The 18,314-nt window shown below is 26.1% G+C and overlaps 1 protein-coding gene across 2 annotated transcripts in view; it reads left to right on the forward strand.

Annotated features, from left to right (window-relative positions):
* Positions 1 to 18,314, forward strand: part of LOC100197014 (uncharacterized) — a 75,709-nt gene that overhangs the window by 35,725 nt on the left and 21,670 nt on the right. For both annotated transcript variants that reach the window (XM_065790997.1, XM_065790998.1), the window contains exons 7-9: positions 7,006 to 7,132; positions 11,514 to 11,715; positions 13,328 to 13,515. In XM_065790997.1, the coding sequence (XP_065647069.1) occupies positions 7,006 to 7,132; positions 11,514 to 11,715; positions 13,328 to 13,515 (517 nt within the window). The remainder of the gene's footprint in view (positions 1 to 7,005; positions 7,133 to 11,513; positions 11,716 to 13,327; positions 13,516 to 18,314) is intronic.

Below are 18,314 nucleotides of genomic sequence, written 5' to 3' on the forward strand. Positions count from 1 at the left end.
GTAGGCATAAACTGCCTGTCAACCTAGTTATATAGCACTTGACAATTACAGAGTTTGTATAACTAATAGAAAATAAAATGTGGATTAGTCATAGAGAAGCCATTCATTTTTTAGATGATTGTCTAGAAGCAGCTTAAATGTTTTTAGAGATAGCGCTGATACAATGTCATTAGGAAGAGAGTTTCATTTATTTATTATTCTTGAAGAAAAAAAGTTCATACGTAAATTTAATCGTGAAGATTGTTTTTTTAGTTTATATACATGACCACAAGTAATAAATTGGCTATCTATTTCAAAAAGACTTCTATCACTATTGTTATTTTTGCACCATTTATAGATGTTGATTAGGTCTGCATGAAGTAGTCTGTATTTTACAGTTGTCATATTTAACGCCAACAATCTTTGTTCATACGGTTTATCATATAATCCTTTGATTTGTTTCAAAGCTCTTCTTAACACTTTTTCCTTTTTGAATTTTTTCAAAGATTTTTATTGAAGTACAAGTTATACTGATAGGTCTATAATTAAGTGCTTTTGATCTATCTCCTTTTCTGATTATGGGTGAAATTGTTGCGTCTTTCCATATTTGGCGTTTTCTTAAATATTATTGGGTGTAATTCATCAGGGCCTGGTGATTTAGATAAGTTTAGACTTTTGAGGTAAAAAAGAATCACAAATATTTTCAGTAAATTTAATTGATTTAGAGGCATTTGTAATAGATTGTTTTCGATTTTGCCACCTGATGTCTGGGTAGTTAAAATCTCCAATAATAAGAATGTTTGGATTTTTGTTTGAAAGTTTGGCAATGTATTGATTTATGGAGTTAGTGTTTTATACATGAATCGCTGTATTATGAATCCCTTGTTGTAATTTCACAACTGAGCAATTCAGATGGAAATTATCTAGTTTTATTAGGGATGACTTTAGTTTGCTATGTATAAATATTGCTAAACCTCTTCAGCAAGAACTATTGCTGTGATTTGTATGTAATAAGTAATTTTCAATAGCAAACTTGAGATCATTAACTTCAATTTTTTTTGTTTTTAGGCAGAGTTTCTGTTAAAAAAATAATTTCAGGTTTCAGATTGTTCACAATTTTTTTAAGCTCATGGCGTTTATTTAATAGGGAGTCAATGTTTGTGTATATAGCTTTTACGGATTTAATTTCAGTAATTTTTTTAATGGTTTGAAAATTAATCCAATTTTTTATATTTACTTTATATTTTTTGTTTACTAAAATTGAGTTTGATGACTTCGTTGCGCCTAATGCACCATCAAAAGGGTGAGTTTGATTCATTTTCTAAGAGTATTTGGTTTTTTTATTTCTTTCTTTTCTAAGATAAGAATCGATTTGCCTTTCGGCGAGTGTCATATCTGGATTAATGAAGACATTTGTATATTTTATGTTTTTGCATAATTCCCTAGTGGCAAGTAAAACTTTATTGCGTTCGCAGTTTTCAGTAAGTACAGCAATAATGGGTGGAGGAGTTTTTGAGTCTTTTTTGTTTTTTAATCTTATTATTTTAATAGGTTTTTCATTGCCTTACCATTTTCCTCGAATATCTGGTGGATTATTTTTTTATCATTTTTTTCAAGTTCATTTAAATTATTTGATTCTGGAAATCCAAAAACGATAATGTTCTTTTCACACTTTTTTTTCTCTTCCTGTTCAGATAATATAGTTTTAGTAATTGAGTTTACAACAATAGCTTTTTCTGCAGATTTTTTTGTTATAAAGGTTTGACCAAAACATAGCTGAACTATTTTTGGTTTCTTTTTTCGATTCTAATAATTCAATTCTTTTTATAAGTCTTTGAATAGTTTCATTTTGATCACATATAATTTCGGATAGTTCCGAACAGCTAAGTTTACCTTGCTTAATCATGATTCTATAAAATTAATAATAAATAATAATAATGTAAAATATGAAACTAATAACAGGAACAATAATAACAATAATAGTAAAATAAAATTTACAATTTAATAACTCTCAAAGAAAAAAAAAATATTTCTTGTATCATATTTATTATGTTATATAAATTTTATAAGGAACCAAAATAATATATAGACTAAAAAATAAATGATTTAAAAAAAAACGATTTAGAAAAATAGAGAAGTTAAAAAATTCGCAAACAAAACGAAAAAAAAATTAAGAATGAAAATTAGCAAACAAAACGAAAAAAAAAAGAAGAATAAAAAATTATCAAAACAAAATGGAAAAAAAAAAAATTTAGAATAAAAATTTAAATTTTAAATAAAATAAAGAAGTTAAATAAGAAATTAAGTTGAGAAAATAATAATAATTATGTTCTTGCGTATTCAGAAAAAAATACATGGCTTATCACGTTGAATGCGGATGCATTGTATCATAACAGCAAGGAGAAGTTATCAAAATTTTTCCTTGTTATGTTGTTATTTTATGTTATGTTTTCTCATTTAATAATAAAAGTTCTTCTTTATATGTTGTTATGCTATATTATGTTGTCTAGTGGTGATAAAAGTTCTCCTAGTTATGTTGTCTCATTTGATAATAGTCTGAACAAAGTTGCTCAAAATTGTCAAATGTCAGATTATTGTGAGATTTTGGAATACTCTTGAAAACCAGGTTATTGTGAGATATTTGATTCAATTTACTTTTTACTCTTTGAAAAACTTTCAAAGTTTTTCAAAGAGTTTTCAATATACCAAAGCGAGTGTGAATTGAATTCTTTAATTGACAATGAGAGTTGCAATTTGTTACATAATTTTTAGTTGTAGTTAGTTATAAATTACATTGAGCTTTTAAATTGGTTTCTGAGTCTACATGGAATTTAAAATGAACTCTTAAGGGAACATACCAAATGTTGCATGATACTCTAGCTAGTAGAGATGACTATTAACAGTGTGACTGGGTCAAATCTGTATCCATTAAGTTTCTTTGCAACAAGATGGATTGAAGACGATGTTCTTGCAGATTGTTCATTTGAAATATAAGACATTGTAAAATCAATTTGATATTGGAAAAAATGATCAAAGTAGCTTTTCTTTAAAAGTTTTTTGAATGTTCAAAAAACTGCAAATGGCAAATTCCTGACTGTTTCAAAATTACAGCTTTTCAGTTATATTGCCAGCTTGTTCAAAACCTAATTGACACTATCAGGCTGATCAACCAATAGTTTCATACATGTTTGATAATCTCAGTGAGTTGGTAACAAGTAACATTACAAAGGAAAAATATTTTTATTGGTTTTACAGTTAAAGTTTTAATAAAAGAACTCTTTATTCACTCTTAATGAAGTTTTCAGTCTAGAAATGAATGTACTTTATTTCATTTTTCAGTTTAGAAATGAATGCACTTTATTTCTCATAAAAGTTTGTTTAAACGCATCCCATTAGATACTGCAATCATAGGGAGTACCATTGTTTTGAACCAATCGAAATCAAAGCACTATCAACTGAATCTAATCAAAATAAACTAAAAAAAGATGTTGCATTATCTTTTTAACTTAAAGGTTATATTGGCAACAAAAAAGTGATAATGCTATGCTTCAATAATCTATACTTTTAAGAAATGGCATGAAAATAAACATAAGTTTCTTAGTTGCGAGAACCGCTTGTTAACGTTCTTTTTATTTTCATCAACTCGAAGATTTAAAGTTAAAATTAATAATATAAGAAAGCTCCTTACGCTAAATATAAGGAGTTTTCTTATATTATTAATTTTAATTTTAAGTCTTGGCCAAGCTTTTTGTAGAAAAGGGTTTCAGCATATAAAGCAATTTTACATAAAAACATTCATCCAGACTCAATAGTTTCTCATTGCATTATAAAAGATCATACAAATTCAAAAAGTTCAACATGTCACTATTAATATCACCAATGCATTAATGTTATCAGTTAAGACAACCAGACATCAAATCAATTAAGTCAACCAGACATCAAATCAGTAAAGTCAACCAGACATCAATACCAAATCAGTTTAAATAAGCAAAAGAATTAAAGGAAAGAGTGAATCAAACCAACAAAGAGCAAGAATTAGTAGAAGTTGAACAAGTAAAGGAAAAACAACCTTGCTCTATATTAAAAATTTAATTTAATCTTTTGAAGATACTGACAAAAATAATTTAGCAATGCTTAAAAACTGTTTTGAATAGAAAATGTGACAACAGAAAAAGAATCAAAAGAGTTAAATTTAATTTTAGAACTGTAAAATACACAATATAATAAACTATAAAAAAATATTGTTATTACATATGACTTTTAATGCATTTCAATGATGATTTATTTTTAATAAATTTTTTATGTACCAGCAAAATCTTGGGGATAACCTAGAAAGATTATGTAAAAGCCAAGGAAAAGTCAGGGAAATTAAAATGCTAAACTCAAGGGGAAACAATATTTACTAAGGGAAAAACTTTTAAAAATTGGCAACCCTAAATTAGCACCTCTCTCTTTTGTTTTTATATTTTTTTGTTATATATATATATATATGTGTGTGTGTATATATATATATATATATATATATATATATATATATATATATATATATATGTGTGTATATATATAAATATATATATATATATATATATATATATATATATATATATATATATATATATATATATATATATATATATATATATAACAAATACATATATATAAAAAATATATATATTTATATATAAATTAGTAGAAAAGCACTTTCCTACTAATTTATATAAACTTTTTCTATTTTACAATGTTTCATCAATTAAGACTCATTAGAAATGAATGTTTAAATTAATAAAAGCTCAATTTATATTAAAAATTAAATAACAGGAAGTCACTGTTGTCTTAGCTACTCTAAATTTTCACACATTTGTAGAATATTGTGACATTATAAAAAGAATTCTTTAGAAATATTTACTATTGCTTTTTTTTAAAAAATATATTTTTAAAGGGGGATTTATTATAATTATTTTTTGAGCCTCTTTTATTTTTATAGTTTTTTAGAAGAATTTTATTTTTATGCCTGCATTTAGAAATCAATTCCGGCTTTTTGTTTAATAAAAATTCTTAATTTGCATGCGTAATTATTTCTTTATTTATATGCGTAATAATATATATAATTGAAAAAATCGGAATTGATTTCTAAATGCAGGCATGAAAATAAATTTCTCCTAAAAAACTACAAACATAAGTGAGCTCAAAAAGTAATTATATTAAATCCCCCCTTTAAAATTATATTTAAAAAAAACAAATAGCCAAGGCAATTATGACTTCCTGTAATTTAATTTTGGGTATAAGTTGAAGTTTTATTAAATTGATCATACATTTCTGATGAGTTTTAATTGATGAAACACAGTGTAAAATGAAAAAAATGTGATTTTCTAATATTTATTATTTCTCTGTTCTTTTAAGAACATTGAGCACTCTATTTTGTAGAATACATTTAAAATTATTTGTAAATATATATATATATATATATATATATATATATATATATATATATATATCAGAGGCTGTTCTAGAAAAAAAATTTGGTACCCCTCCATCCCGGAGAAATTTAGCAGAAATATTGCCGAAAATAAGCGTTTTTTTGCACAAAAAAAATAATTGCTATTAAAAATGTAAAAAAAAAAAAAGGTTCTCAATTTTTAATTTGGGTGGCGCCCAAATATGATTGACACTGTCGAAAATGGTTTTGAACAGCCCCTGTATATATATATATATAAAAGCACTTTAAAAAACTTTATAATTTTAATTATTAGAATAAAATCTGTTTAAATTGTTTCAATTATTTTTTTACAATTATTCTTCAGTTTTCAATATTCAAATTTTTATTGACATAAAAAATTATTGTTGCTATCAAATTGTTTCACCAAACACAAAATAGTTGAATGCTCGGTCTTGTATTGTTTGGTAACTTTAATGCATACAGAATGGTGATGCACCAGTGACCTTGTTGGCACTAAAGCTAAAAGTGTTATTTTTTCTCATTCTCTTGCAAAAACTTGTGACTCATTTTCCAAACAATCCAAACCACCTACCTTCATTTCTGTTATTATACTTAGCAAATTCTTTGAGTTTTTATTTAACAAACTTCTAATATTTTATCTTGAGTCTAATAGTTTATTACAATCAGTCAACATTTTATTTCTTTCATTATATTGCTGACTTGTTAACATAGTAACAAAAAGTTCTGTTGTGCATCTAATGACGGAAGTGAGGCAAGGGCTGTTGCTCTTGACATATCAAAAGTTGTCCTGGAAAACTTTTAAAATTATTAAATCATTATTTTCTAATTGCAGAGTTAAAATCCAGGTTTCCAGAAATCTTGGAGTACCGCAAGGTTTTTTTAATCTAGTTTCATATTGTTTTTTATCTATATATATTTTCTTCCTTACAATCCTACTTAAAAAGTGGCTCTACTGCTTAAACTCCAGTCTTGAAAAATATCCCATTATTTTTTGATTGTCCAGAATTTGATCTTTAATGCATTTTCTCTTTTTTAGCAGCTTGGAGCTCACAGAAATCCAAGTGAATTTTAACTCAAATAACTTTATTTGTTTAGTAGTTAATCATTATTACAAAAGTCTATATTCCTTTTTCATTGATCATTAGTATTTAAAAAATTGAAGTTAAATTGTTGTTTGTTTGTTTTTTTAATTTAATTTAATTTTTATTTGTTAGTCTTATAAATCTAAATTAAAAAGTTTGAAATTATGTTTAAACCATTTTTCAGTTTTTTAAATTAACGTTCTGTTTTTTTCAAAGATTCTTAAGTCCTAATTAAAGATCTCATAAGTTTATTTTATTTGGAAAAAAATTTAATTGTTTCGAATAATAAATAGTGAATGTATTCCAATATGAAAATTATTTATCAAAATCTTAAACAAAGATTTCACTTCTTTAAGATTCCAAAAAGTCTTTTTAATACTTCAAATTTAAACTATCATTAGATTTCTTAATAAATATTTTTTGAAAATATATTTTTTTAATTGACTGAGTTTTAATTTTGACTCTCAAATGTGTTTTGTTTTTTAGTCAAACACCTCTACATCTTTGTGCTGGCAGTATGCAAAAACTTGAGCTTTCATATATTTTAATTGAACATGGAGCACGAATTGAAGATAATGATTTAGATGGCATTCGTCCAATTGATATTAATATAGTAAGAATAAGTTCCTTCTAAAAATAGTATATGTTGAATGTGTATATGTATATACTAGAATTAGGGAGAAAATTTTATATAATTTGTTATTAAAACATTAAATTCATGTTTATTTAGAAAAAAAGAAAAAAAATTCCTAACTTTTTGTTTAAGAAAATACATGTATATTTGTTTTTTTACTGTAATTTTTACAAAACTAAATAAATCTAATACATTCGCTAAGGTTTGAGGGGTTTTTAAGGTTTGTCCATTAATAAGATAAGTAGTTCTTAGCTGGAAAATTTTGTTTTTAAAATGAAAATAGCTGAAGTATTAGTTTAACAATGGTTTTGAGTTCAAAATTTTGTTGTATGAATTATAATTGTAATAACTTGCTTTCTTCTTTGTATAAAAAAAAATATTATTAATAAAATATAGTCTGGGTGATAAGCATTTTAAATTTAAAACAAAAATTTTAGGAACAAATGCTTATTTATTAGAATATCAAACTATGATGGAGTGTACACTGTGACAGTGTAATCAATCAAGAAGATAAGATTATTTATTGTTGGGTTTGCTTGCTAAGATAGTTTAAAATTTTAATGGCTCATGTTAACTATCTGGTGTGATGCATTGTCTTTTTTACATCAGCTTCCAAAAACTTTTGTAAACAGTTTTGTATATTTTGATGCTTGCTTAGCTTTTTAATTGATTTTTTTTTTTAATAATCCAACTATTAAAAGACTGTCTGTGTTTTAAATTTATTGTTTCAAAATGTTGAAAAAAATTTGTTTCAAAAATGTTGAAAAAAATTGTTTCAAAATATTGAAGAAAACTTAAAAATTTCCTTTAATTGCTTTTCCTATTTCATCTTTAAATGTTATGTAGGTGTTTAGTATTTTCATCAAATCATCTTTAAATGTTTTGTAGATGTTTGGTATTTTCATCAGATCATCTTTAAATGTTTTGCAGATGTTTGGCATTTTCATCAGATCATCTTTAAATATTTTGTGGATGTTTGGTATTTTCATCAGATAATGGAATATAATCCAAATGGTATATAAATAACCAATAAAAATGGAAGATTATGAAATGTTACTACTTTTAGCATAATGGATTCCTTTAAGTTTCTGTCACTTTTTTAATGAATTTTTTTATTTTATTATGTCAATTATCATTCTCTGAAATTAGTTTCACTAATGAAATTAATGAAAAATAATGTCATTTATCATTCTACTGAATGGACATAACTGACATACTGTTTTGCAATTCATTTTTTGTCATAACCTTTGCAAGACCATATACCAAATGCTTATTGCAATGACTTCACAGTACATTTGAAATCAGCAGATAACCCTTTGTCATTTAAATATTTTTGAATTTTACACCTATTCTAAACACCAATTCTAAACACCTATTCTTGATATGAGATTAAACTTTTTTTAACTCTTAGTTCTTTTATATTAAAACTTTTTATAAAAGTTGCTCAATAATAAATGCTCAATAAAATTATCATTGCGTAAACTTTTTAATGTTCTTACTAGTATTCTTCTAATTCTTATTTTTTTTTTTGTGGCAGTTTTTATCATTCTTAAAGAAGCTGAAAGTTTTTGCATCATTCTTAGGGAAGCTGAACATTTAAATTATTTTTAGGTAAGTTTTTATGATTCTTAGGGAAGCTGAAAAATCATTCTTAGGGAAGCTGAAAAATAGTATCATTGTTATTCCAACTTTTTTAGGTCTAAAGCACACAAATTCTTATTGTTTTTTGTTAATTCTTCAAATTATTAAATTTTTTTGTAATTTTGGTAAATTTTACTTAAAAATCTTTAATGTTTTTCAAGTGCAACATTAAATAAGATATAAAGATGTAGTTTCCATTTTTAATTATACTCTAAAGAAATATATTTAAGAATGCATTCGTTTACAAATTAAATACAAATCGTTTTTAATAGTAATAAATGTTTTAATAATACACAGTGGACCCAGAGGTGGAAATAGACAAAAATATATTTTTTTGAGAATGTCTATAAAAATTATTTATTTAGAAAGCCAGATAAATTTGTGGATAAATAAAAAAAAAGTTATTAAAAAAACTAGTTAATTTAAGTGGCAATATGTAATTTTGAATTTGATGAATTTTCAAATTTTTAATCTTTCTAAAAATGTTTAGTAAATTCAGATGGTTTTCATTTAAAATGATTTTATTTTAATATGTAAAAGTTGTTTTTTTTTAATTTAAATTATGGAATATATTTTCGAATAAATTTATTTAAATTGTATAAAATTTGTTTTAATTACATTGTTTTGTGTGTTTTGTTGAACTTAACTAAGCAATTTTGTTGTAAATTTGTGTTGTTTTGTGCTAACTTGCCTCTACTGTGGCATACGTTATAAAAATAATTAACATTTCTTCTTTTAAAATATTCTAAGGGGAACTGAGGCAAGTTAGCACTTTTTTTATTTACATGATTTTAAAAGGTGGTTGAACAGGAAACAGTTTTTTTTTCTAAAAATATGTGAAGATTTTATTTATGGTTAAAAATATGAAGAATGTTTAATTCTTATTTATCTATTTAAGTTTATTATGTTTGTGTTTCAACATAAGTAAACTAAAAAATTAATGTAATGGAGGATAATAAAAATGTAAAAGACATTGCTGTAATAGATTTTTTCACACAATTTATTAAAGCTGACAAAGCTGTTAAGTCCAACTCAATAACATATTCAGCCATTAAAGAAATACTTTTCAAAAACTTTGGACAGTTAAATCATAGGAGTTTGAAAATGTGTGTAAAAATGCATGGAAATGTTATAAACGCCTGAAAGAAACAGATTTCATGAAAAATATGTATTTATACTTTCACAAGCATGAAAAGATATTATTTATAAGTAGAGGAGGCTTGCATAACAAAACCGTGTTTTTCAAAACAGAGAAAATCATTTACATAGGAACATAAAACTTGTCAATTATTAAACAACTTTATCACTAATTAATTTCCAGAGTTGAATCTTAACTAGTTATTAGGTTACCTAGAGTTAATACACAAAATAAGACTATCTAGAAGCAAACAATAAAGATATAAGAAACTATTTAAAGCTTCTTTCTCGCAAGACATTTAGAACAGCTTACAGATGAGTAGTCTTTTAGAGAGATCTTGGTGTTTTAAACAGAATTATTTATTTGCATCCTCCAAATCTATGCCAAAACTGTTTTTCAAATAAACATACAAGCAGGTCTCATGAATATATGTTTTTGAAAACAAAGAGATATTTTGATGATATGTTTAAAAACCTTATATATGATTAGATATGAAGTTATTAACATTTTTTACTGTTTTTACTTTTTATCTTTAAATTAATATATATATATATATATATATATATGCATTATCAAATATATGCGGTATCAAACCATTAGAACTCTTTCCTTATAATTTTATTACACTAATGTTGTTTTAAATCCAAATTTTATCAAATACTTGTTTTCAAGTACTAAACTTTTTATTAATAAACAAGACAAACCTGACCCCCATATTAAGTAAATTTTTGAATTTTCTTTACTTTAAATAAAAATCTAATAAATTACTCTTATAGCTGTCATCTGAAAAAAAATTTAACTTTGAACATTTATCAAATAACACTAATTCGTCGAAAATGCCCAAATAATTTTATCAAATACTTGTTTTCAAGTACTAAACTTTTTATTAATAAACAAGACAAACCTGACCCCCATATTAAGTAAATTTTTGAATTTTCTTTACTTTAAATAAAAATCTAATAAATTACTCTTATAGCTGTCATCTGAAAAAAAATTTAACTTTGAACATTTATCAAATAACACTAATTCGTCGAAAATGCCCAAATATAATTTAAACCCAGTCCATAAATTTAGTTTCATATCAAAAATTTTTATTTTCCTATAAACAACAACAACAAAAAAATATCCTTCTAAAAAGTCCTTAATGAGTTTTTTAGGTTTTTTTAATCATTAGTTATGATTCTAAAACTTTGCCTTCTGGGTCTCCTGTGTAATAACAAAAAAAATGATTATAATAATAAATGGCCAAGATTTGCAAGTTTTTATAGAAATAGTATAACAATTTCATTATTGGAGATGATTACATTATTCCAGAGAGTGTTTAAAATAGTCAAAATCAAAAAATGACACTAGTTACAGAAATAATAAATTGTTACTTAAATCAGCAGTACAATCCAACATTATAATATTACTAAAAAGTTCTTTTTACCTTATTTATGTATTTTAGCAAATTTCAGATAGTTCTAATTATTGCAACTCTCTATATTCTGCAGTTTAAAATTTCGAATATTTAGATTTTTAATAAAATATAGTAAATTTGTAGTTATTTATAGTAAGTTTTATTTAAAATGTGCATTGTAGGAATTAAAGGAAATGCAAAATCGTTTAGTTCAATCAACATGTGAAGCTTTTGCAGGACTTGAAATATCTTATTCTCGCTCAATACTTCAATCTGAGGTATCACGTACAAATAGTCAATTGTCTTGTTCTAGTTCAGTTCTGCTTCCTCAAAATATAAAAATGAATGGCAATGTTTTTCTTTTTGCTGAGAAGAACAGACACAGTAAAAAATGGCTTTGATAATTATGTTTTATGTAATCATCATAGTTATGTGTAATGTATTATCATCATAATTATGCATTGTGTAATGATCATAATTATGTGTTATGTAATTATCATAATTATGTGTTATGCAGAGCTCAATTTAATGGTCGGACATTGGACATTGTCTGGCTAAAACGTCAGATTATCCAATCAATTTAAAAAGTAATTGGACATTTTGACCAACGGGAATTGAATTCTTAAAAATAAATACTTTATTGAAATAACTAAAGAATAAACAAAACAAAATTCCTTACAAAAAAAAAAATTAGCTTTAAAATAAAACTCAAAAAACTGTGAAAATTTCTTTTTGTTACGTTTTTAATTGCATTTAAAACTTTTGAAATGTTTTATTAAAGTTATGCAAAACGCTTTTATAAATTACTTCTATTGATTGTTTAATAAATGAACAAATTTTATTTAAATTATTGAAAAAAAAGGTGGTATAAGCATTTCTTTTTTAAAAAAGTTGCAAAAAAAAAATTGTAATTTTTAATCATTCCATGCTTTATATAACTAAAATAGAAAAAAAAATAATAATAATGCAATTAAATCACAGGAAGATTTAATTTAATTTATTCATAATTAAGAGTAACTTAAAAAGATAATCAATTTAGAAAGATATGGAATAACAGTTTCAAGCGTTTAAAATTATCATAAAAAGTACATTACTAAATACACGATACTAAAAAAAATTTAAATATAACATCTAATTTACACATAATGCGTTTTTTTTAAACAATCATTATAATAAATTTTTGATTTTATTTAAAGCCCTCAGTATCAAAACAGTCATCTCTGCATCAAAACACACTACTACTACTACTACTACTACTACTACTACTACTACTACTACTACTACTACTACTACTACTACTGCTACTGCTACTGCTACTAAATTTTATATTTTTATTTATTCCATGTATTCATTAATTTAAAGCAATGGTTTGAAATAAAAAAATCAAACTTAGTATAACAAAAAAAAAAGTTATTTATAAAACATAAAGTAACTTATAGACTACAAAAAAATTATAAAATATAACAAAAATACTGACAACATGTTCAAATTTTGCTGACTATCAATAAAAAAAGTCTCCAGAACTACAGGTCATGTTAAGTATGTTATACAAAGATCCATCTTTAAACCAAAACAAGATTGTAAAGTCAGAAAATATATTTAATATAAATATATTTAAATATAAATATATTATATTAAATCGAAACTATTTTATTAGGGAAAAAAAAATTTGCAAAGAAATATTCTAAATAATAAGGAAAGAAACTACAATTTCACTAGATTAACATTAAATAAACTGAATAACATGACACAGATTTTGATTGCATAATTCGGTTTTATAAAACTGTAAAAATTATATCTTAAAAATTTGATCAGACATTGTCCGACACAAATAAGTTTTGATTGGACATTTTGTCCAGGACTTTACAAAAAAAATAAATTGAGTCCTGGTTATGTAATTATCATAATTATGTGTTATATAATTATCATCGTAGTTATATAATTATCATCATAATTATGCTTAGTCATCTTTTTGTAGTATTTAAGTTTCATTTAGATTCACAACAAGGATATGATAATACTCATGATACATCAGTTACAAACCTAAATGATGGTACCTCAAGTGAGTTAAGTGCTTTCTCAATAAATGAGTCAATTACTGATTCTGATTTTGAAAGAGAATGTGTTCAATTTCTGTGTAATGAAGATGAGAACCAGTTGAAAAGAAAATTTTTTAAAAAAAAGGTAAGCATTTTCAAAGAAATAAATGGCTTAAACCTGAATATTTTGTCTCTATAAAATTCTTATTCCTTATAAAAATTGTGAATGTTAATTTAACAATAATAGTTGATATCAAAAAAATTTATAAAAAAACAACCATGTTTCAAAACAAGTTACAGAAATAAATAAACTCAGTATTAAACTAATAAAATACATAATATCCAGCATAACATAACAATCTAACATAACATATCTAAATAAATATCTAGCAATATTATAAATAATTTTTTAATATAAAAGCAGATTAAAAATTGTTTTTGTTGCAAATTGGAACTTGTAGTAAACTCCAATTAATTTTGTTATATTTACTATAAACAAAAAACAAAGTGGGTTTCAAGAGTTACAGTTTAAGCCAACACTACCCAACCACCATTCCAAAAACCCAAATGCTGTTATAAGTTACTTCTTGCTGATAGAAAACAATTTTAATGCCAATTTTTCTTTTAAATAACTACCTTTAATAAACTGAAGAGCTTATATAATGTAATTTATAATGGTATTAATGAATAGACATATTATTCATCAGCTTAAAAGTTTAAAAACTAATTAATTACTTTGTTGTTAAAAGTAAACAAATTTCCACCCTTCACATGCCTGTAGATATGTATTAAGTTTCCATAAAAAAACAGCTTTAACAGAAACTGTTTTCACCATATGAAAGCAGTTGTCATAACTCAGATTTATACACAGTACTTTGTGGTTTATTTATGCACAGTACTGCACAATTTACTTAGGCACAGTGTGCACGAGTGACTTAGGCATGGTGGTTGCAATAGTTGTGTTTATAAAATAATACCTCTGTCCCATTGTCATAAAGTTGCATTTCTTACTCTTTTTTACAAATGGTCAGTGTCAATGCTCAAGCAAACTGTCATCATTTGTTCCATTAACCAAAACTCAATCTTGCTGACTCATTGTTCAGCAAGATTGAATTTTGAAGAAGAATCATCTTTTTAGTTTAATCCTTCATGCTCAAAAAATTTTTATTAATTAAAGAGACATTTAATGCAAATTATACTTACATTATTAATTTTAAGTAACTATGTGAAAACTGGTGATCTTTTGATGACAAATTAATTTATCACTTTTTAAAGTTTTAATGTAAACTAATAATTATTATAACAATTATCAGATAATAGTTATTAATAATAGTTGTTAGATATATTAATTAATAAAATAAAGTAATTAGTTACAAAATATAAATAATGTTTAATAAGTAAATAAGCGCAAAGGGAAAATGAGGGAAAACATTTGAGCAAATTTTGAAGAGGAAATTACATATATTTAGTTTTTTCTTCATAATTTTTTTGGGAAGTTCGGTTCTGAAAATAAGGATTTTCTTGCGTGAAATTTCTTTAACCACATCTTATGTGGTTAAAAAAAATTTGGTTTTTTTTTAACCACCTAAGAGTTTTTATAGTTAATAGTTTTTATATTATTATTTAGTTTTTCTTGATGAATATGAAAAACACATTGCTGAAATATTAAAAAAAAATTTAAATTGTCTCCAAAAGGTATTTACAAAATATTTTATTGAAAAATATTTTTTATAAGATGCAATATTGGAATAATATCAAAAATAGCATCACTAAAGTAATGCTACAAATGCCACTGGAAAAAAAACTTGACTACTGGAATTGTTAAAAATATTCTTGTATTCTTAAATCAGCTCTAACAAACAGGTACAAATATGCTATTAACATGGTATAACCACGTTTGCATTAATAGGTACAATCATGTGTGCATTATTAGGTACAATCATGTGTGCATTAATGGGTACAATCATGTGTGTATTAATAGGTACAATAATGTGTGCATTAATAGGTACAATCATGTGTGCATTAATCAACCAAGTAAGAATATTTGGTTCAGATATTTGTCAAATACATTTATATTAAAAATTATACCAAATCGTGTAAATCAATGTCACATGTCTTATTAATAGTTAAATTGAATCATTGTAAAAATTTACAAATTATAATAATAAAAATAAATGAAATTATAATATTTCTATGAATTACTGACGCGCGCTCTGAGCCGCTTGGGAATTGCCACCCTGGAGAGGATGGAGAGGAACTAGCTTCCTTTGAGGAAGCACATCATCCAACACTATCTTCGTTTCCGTGATCTGTATGCCAGGAAACTGCTTAAAGAGTTGGTGTCTTGCCCACTTCAAAACAAAACTTTTAGGTTCGTTTTATATTGTTTTACATGTATATCAATCCCGTCATTTAGTTCTCAAATATATATAGAATGTGAATAAGAATTTCATTGCAAAACAATTTTTAAAATACCCCCTTACACCAAAAGTTCCGTCTGTTCTGTTTATTATGTAGTGGGACAATGATGATATTTTAACAAGTTTTTCTAGATTATCCTGCTAACTGTGAGTTTGAATGTCTCCTCTCTGGAGTCTTGGTTCCTTGGAGAAGAACAGGATTTCCAGTTCTGAACATCCATTATCTGTGGGATAATGTTAATCAGTTCGTGGAACAGTACATTAACCTGAGTAAATTTGAGAAGAAGGTTGGAGCTGGCTATAAAGCATGTTTTTGTTAAGGTTGAATCTGACACTGTTAACATTGACTTTGCATCAGATAAAACAGAGAGTGAACCTAGTTCTGATGACTGTAATTTTGAAATATCTCAGGAAAAGACTTCAGAACAAATTTTAATTGTTTAAGGATATTTTGTCTAAAACTACCAGAACTGCCATTAGCATTAGTAACAGTCCTCATCAAGCAAATGCTTTAATTACTTCTGTTGTAGAGCAGTCTGGTGGAGATATAGACAAATTAACATTATCTAAGACTTCTGGACATAGAATCTCAAACAAGATTATACACCAGGGCGCTGCTGCACTCAGAGCTAACCTAAAAAAGAAAGTTAAGGAAGCTAATATGCCAATTATTGCGCATTTTGACGAAAAAATTATCAAGGATTACACAGGCTTAACAGATGAAACTAAAGATAGACTTTGTGTTCTTATAAAGCATGAGAGAGAGACATATCTCTTTGGTGTTCCAGGATTAGCTCATGGGACTGGTGAGGCTCAGTTTGAAGCAATTCAGAAGTTGTAGGATTCTTATGATATTAGTGAATGGATATGTGGAATATGTTTTGACACTACAGCTTCAAATACTGGACGCCTCAGAAGGGCTCACTTTAATGACCGACCATATACATATGCTTATGTTGGCATGCAGACACCATGTCGGAAAAATCGATATATCTCACTTCAGTTCTAAAGTTACAGGTAACAGAACCGTTGGACCAGAAAACCAACTGTTCAAGCCTTTAAAAATAAAGTGGTCTGAAGTTGGAGTAGATCAGGTTGAAACCCTTTTGAAGTTTTATTACAATGACATTGGTGAAGACTGGATAGATAGACAGGTCATACTTGTATTAGATGTCTGCAAAAACTTGAAGAACAAGAATATTCTGAGAAATGATAAGGTAAATTTAAAAAGATTTTGTAAAATTTAAGCAAATCATTATGCCAACTTTTTTTAAAGATTTAAAAACATATAGGTTTTATTTTTTTCAGACATTGGAGAAGAGAGGCAACTTTTATGAGTTAGCAGAGTTGGTCATAATATATCTAGATGGGGAATGTGAACCTGCAATGTACAAGTTTCACAAGCCTGGAGCCATGTCCCATACTAGGTTCATGGGGAAAGCCCCTTATTACTTTTTTTTTTTTTTTTTGTTATTCACCTCCTCAAGGCCGAGAAGGCCACTACAGATGAGGAGGCTACTTTAAAAGTGGTTATAACCCTCTCTCAACTTTATAACTCCGAAACACAAACCTTGAGGAACAAGGCCGCTGCACGGGGAAACAAGTTGAGCGCGGTACTACCATGAACGTGGTGGGGATCGAACTCAAAACCTCTCGTTTATGAAGCAAGCGCTTTACCACTACACCACTACCGCATAACCTGAAGTTTCAGCTCCTTCTTTCCAAGATCCAACAGGTTATTGAGATCATTGATGATCTCAATAACCTGTTATTATAATAGCAGGTTATTGAGATCATCGATGATCAAAGAGATCAAGAGAATGGCAGACTATTGCTATTTTCTACATGTCCTGGTTCCTTACTTGTGAGTTTTCTGACTCGGCTTCAGTCAAGGTAAAGTGGACAAAAAATATTAAAAAAGTAATTAATGGTGGGATTTCGTTGTGCAGTATGCAATATTCATTTTAAAAATATAGTATTAGAAGTAGTAAAAATGTATAGTATAAATGTTTGTACTGCTTGGATAGAGGTAAAAATAATACTCTAATTAATTTAAATTTTATTTAGGGTCAGTTCAGTTATTGGCAAATGTGCCACTATGCCCAGATTAAGCCTGCTGCTGAGTCAGTACTGGAGTTGTGGAGAAACCAAACTTGGTATATAGACCCTTCTTTGGTAGTAGAACTCCATCATTATCAAATTTCATCAAGAAGGAGAGTTAGACTATGTTTAACATTCTAGGCCTTATTATGGCGCATGTATGGATAATTACTATGGGGAGTGTATTTGGATGGAACTACCATCTCATTTCCCGGATACATCAAATTCTAGATCTTAATCCATTCCCCCCCAATCCCATATAATCGCCCCTGACTATAACTTTGCTAACACATTAGTATTACTTAAGAATATTTCTCATAATGTTAGTGTTAATATGTCAAAACATAGATCTTCATAAGCATTTTAAATTAACAATAAACAGTAATGGATAATATTTACTTTTCTTGCCAACAAGCCAAAAATG

This window comes from Hydra vulgaris, chromosome 02 (genome assembly GCF_038396675.1).
Source record: "Hydra vulgaris chromosome 02, alternate assembly HydraT2T_AEP".
Lineage (NCBI taxonomy): Eukaryota > Metazoa > Cnidaria > Hydrozoa > Anthoathecata > Hydridae > Hydra > Hydra vulgaris.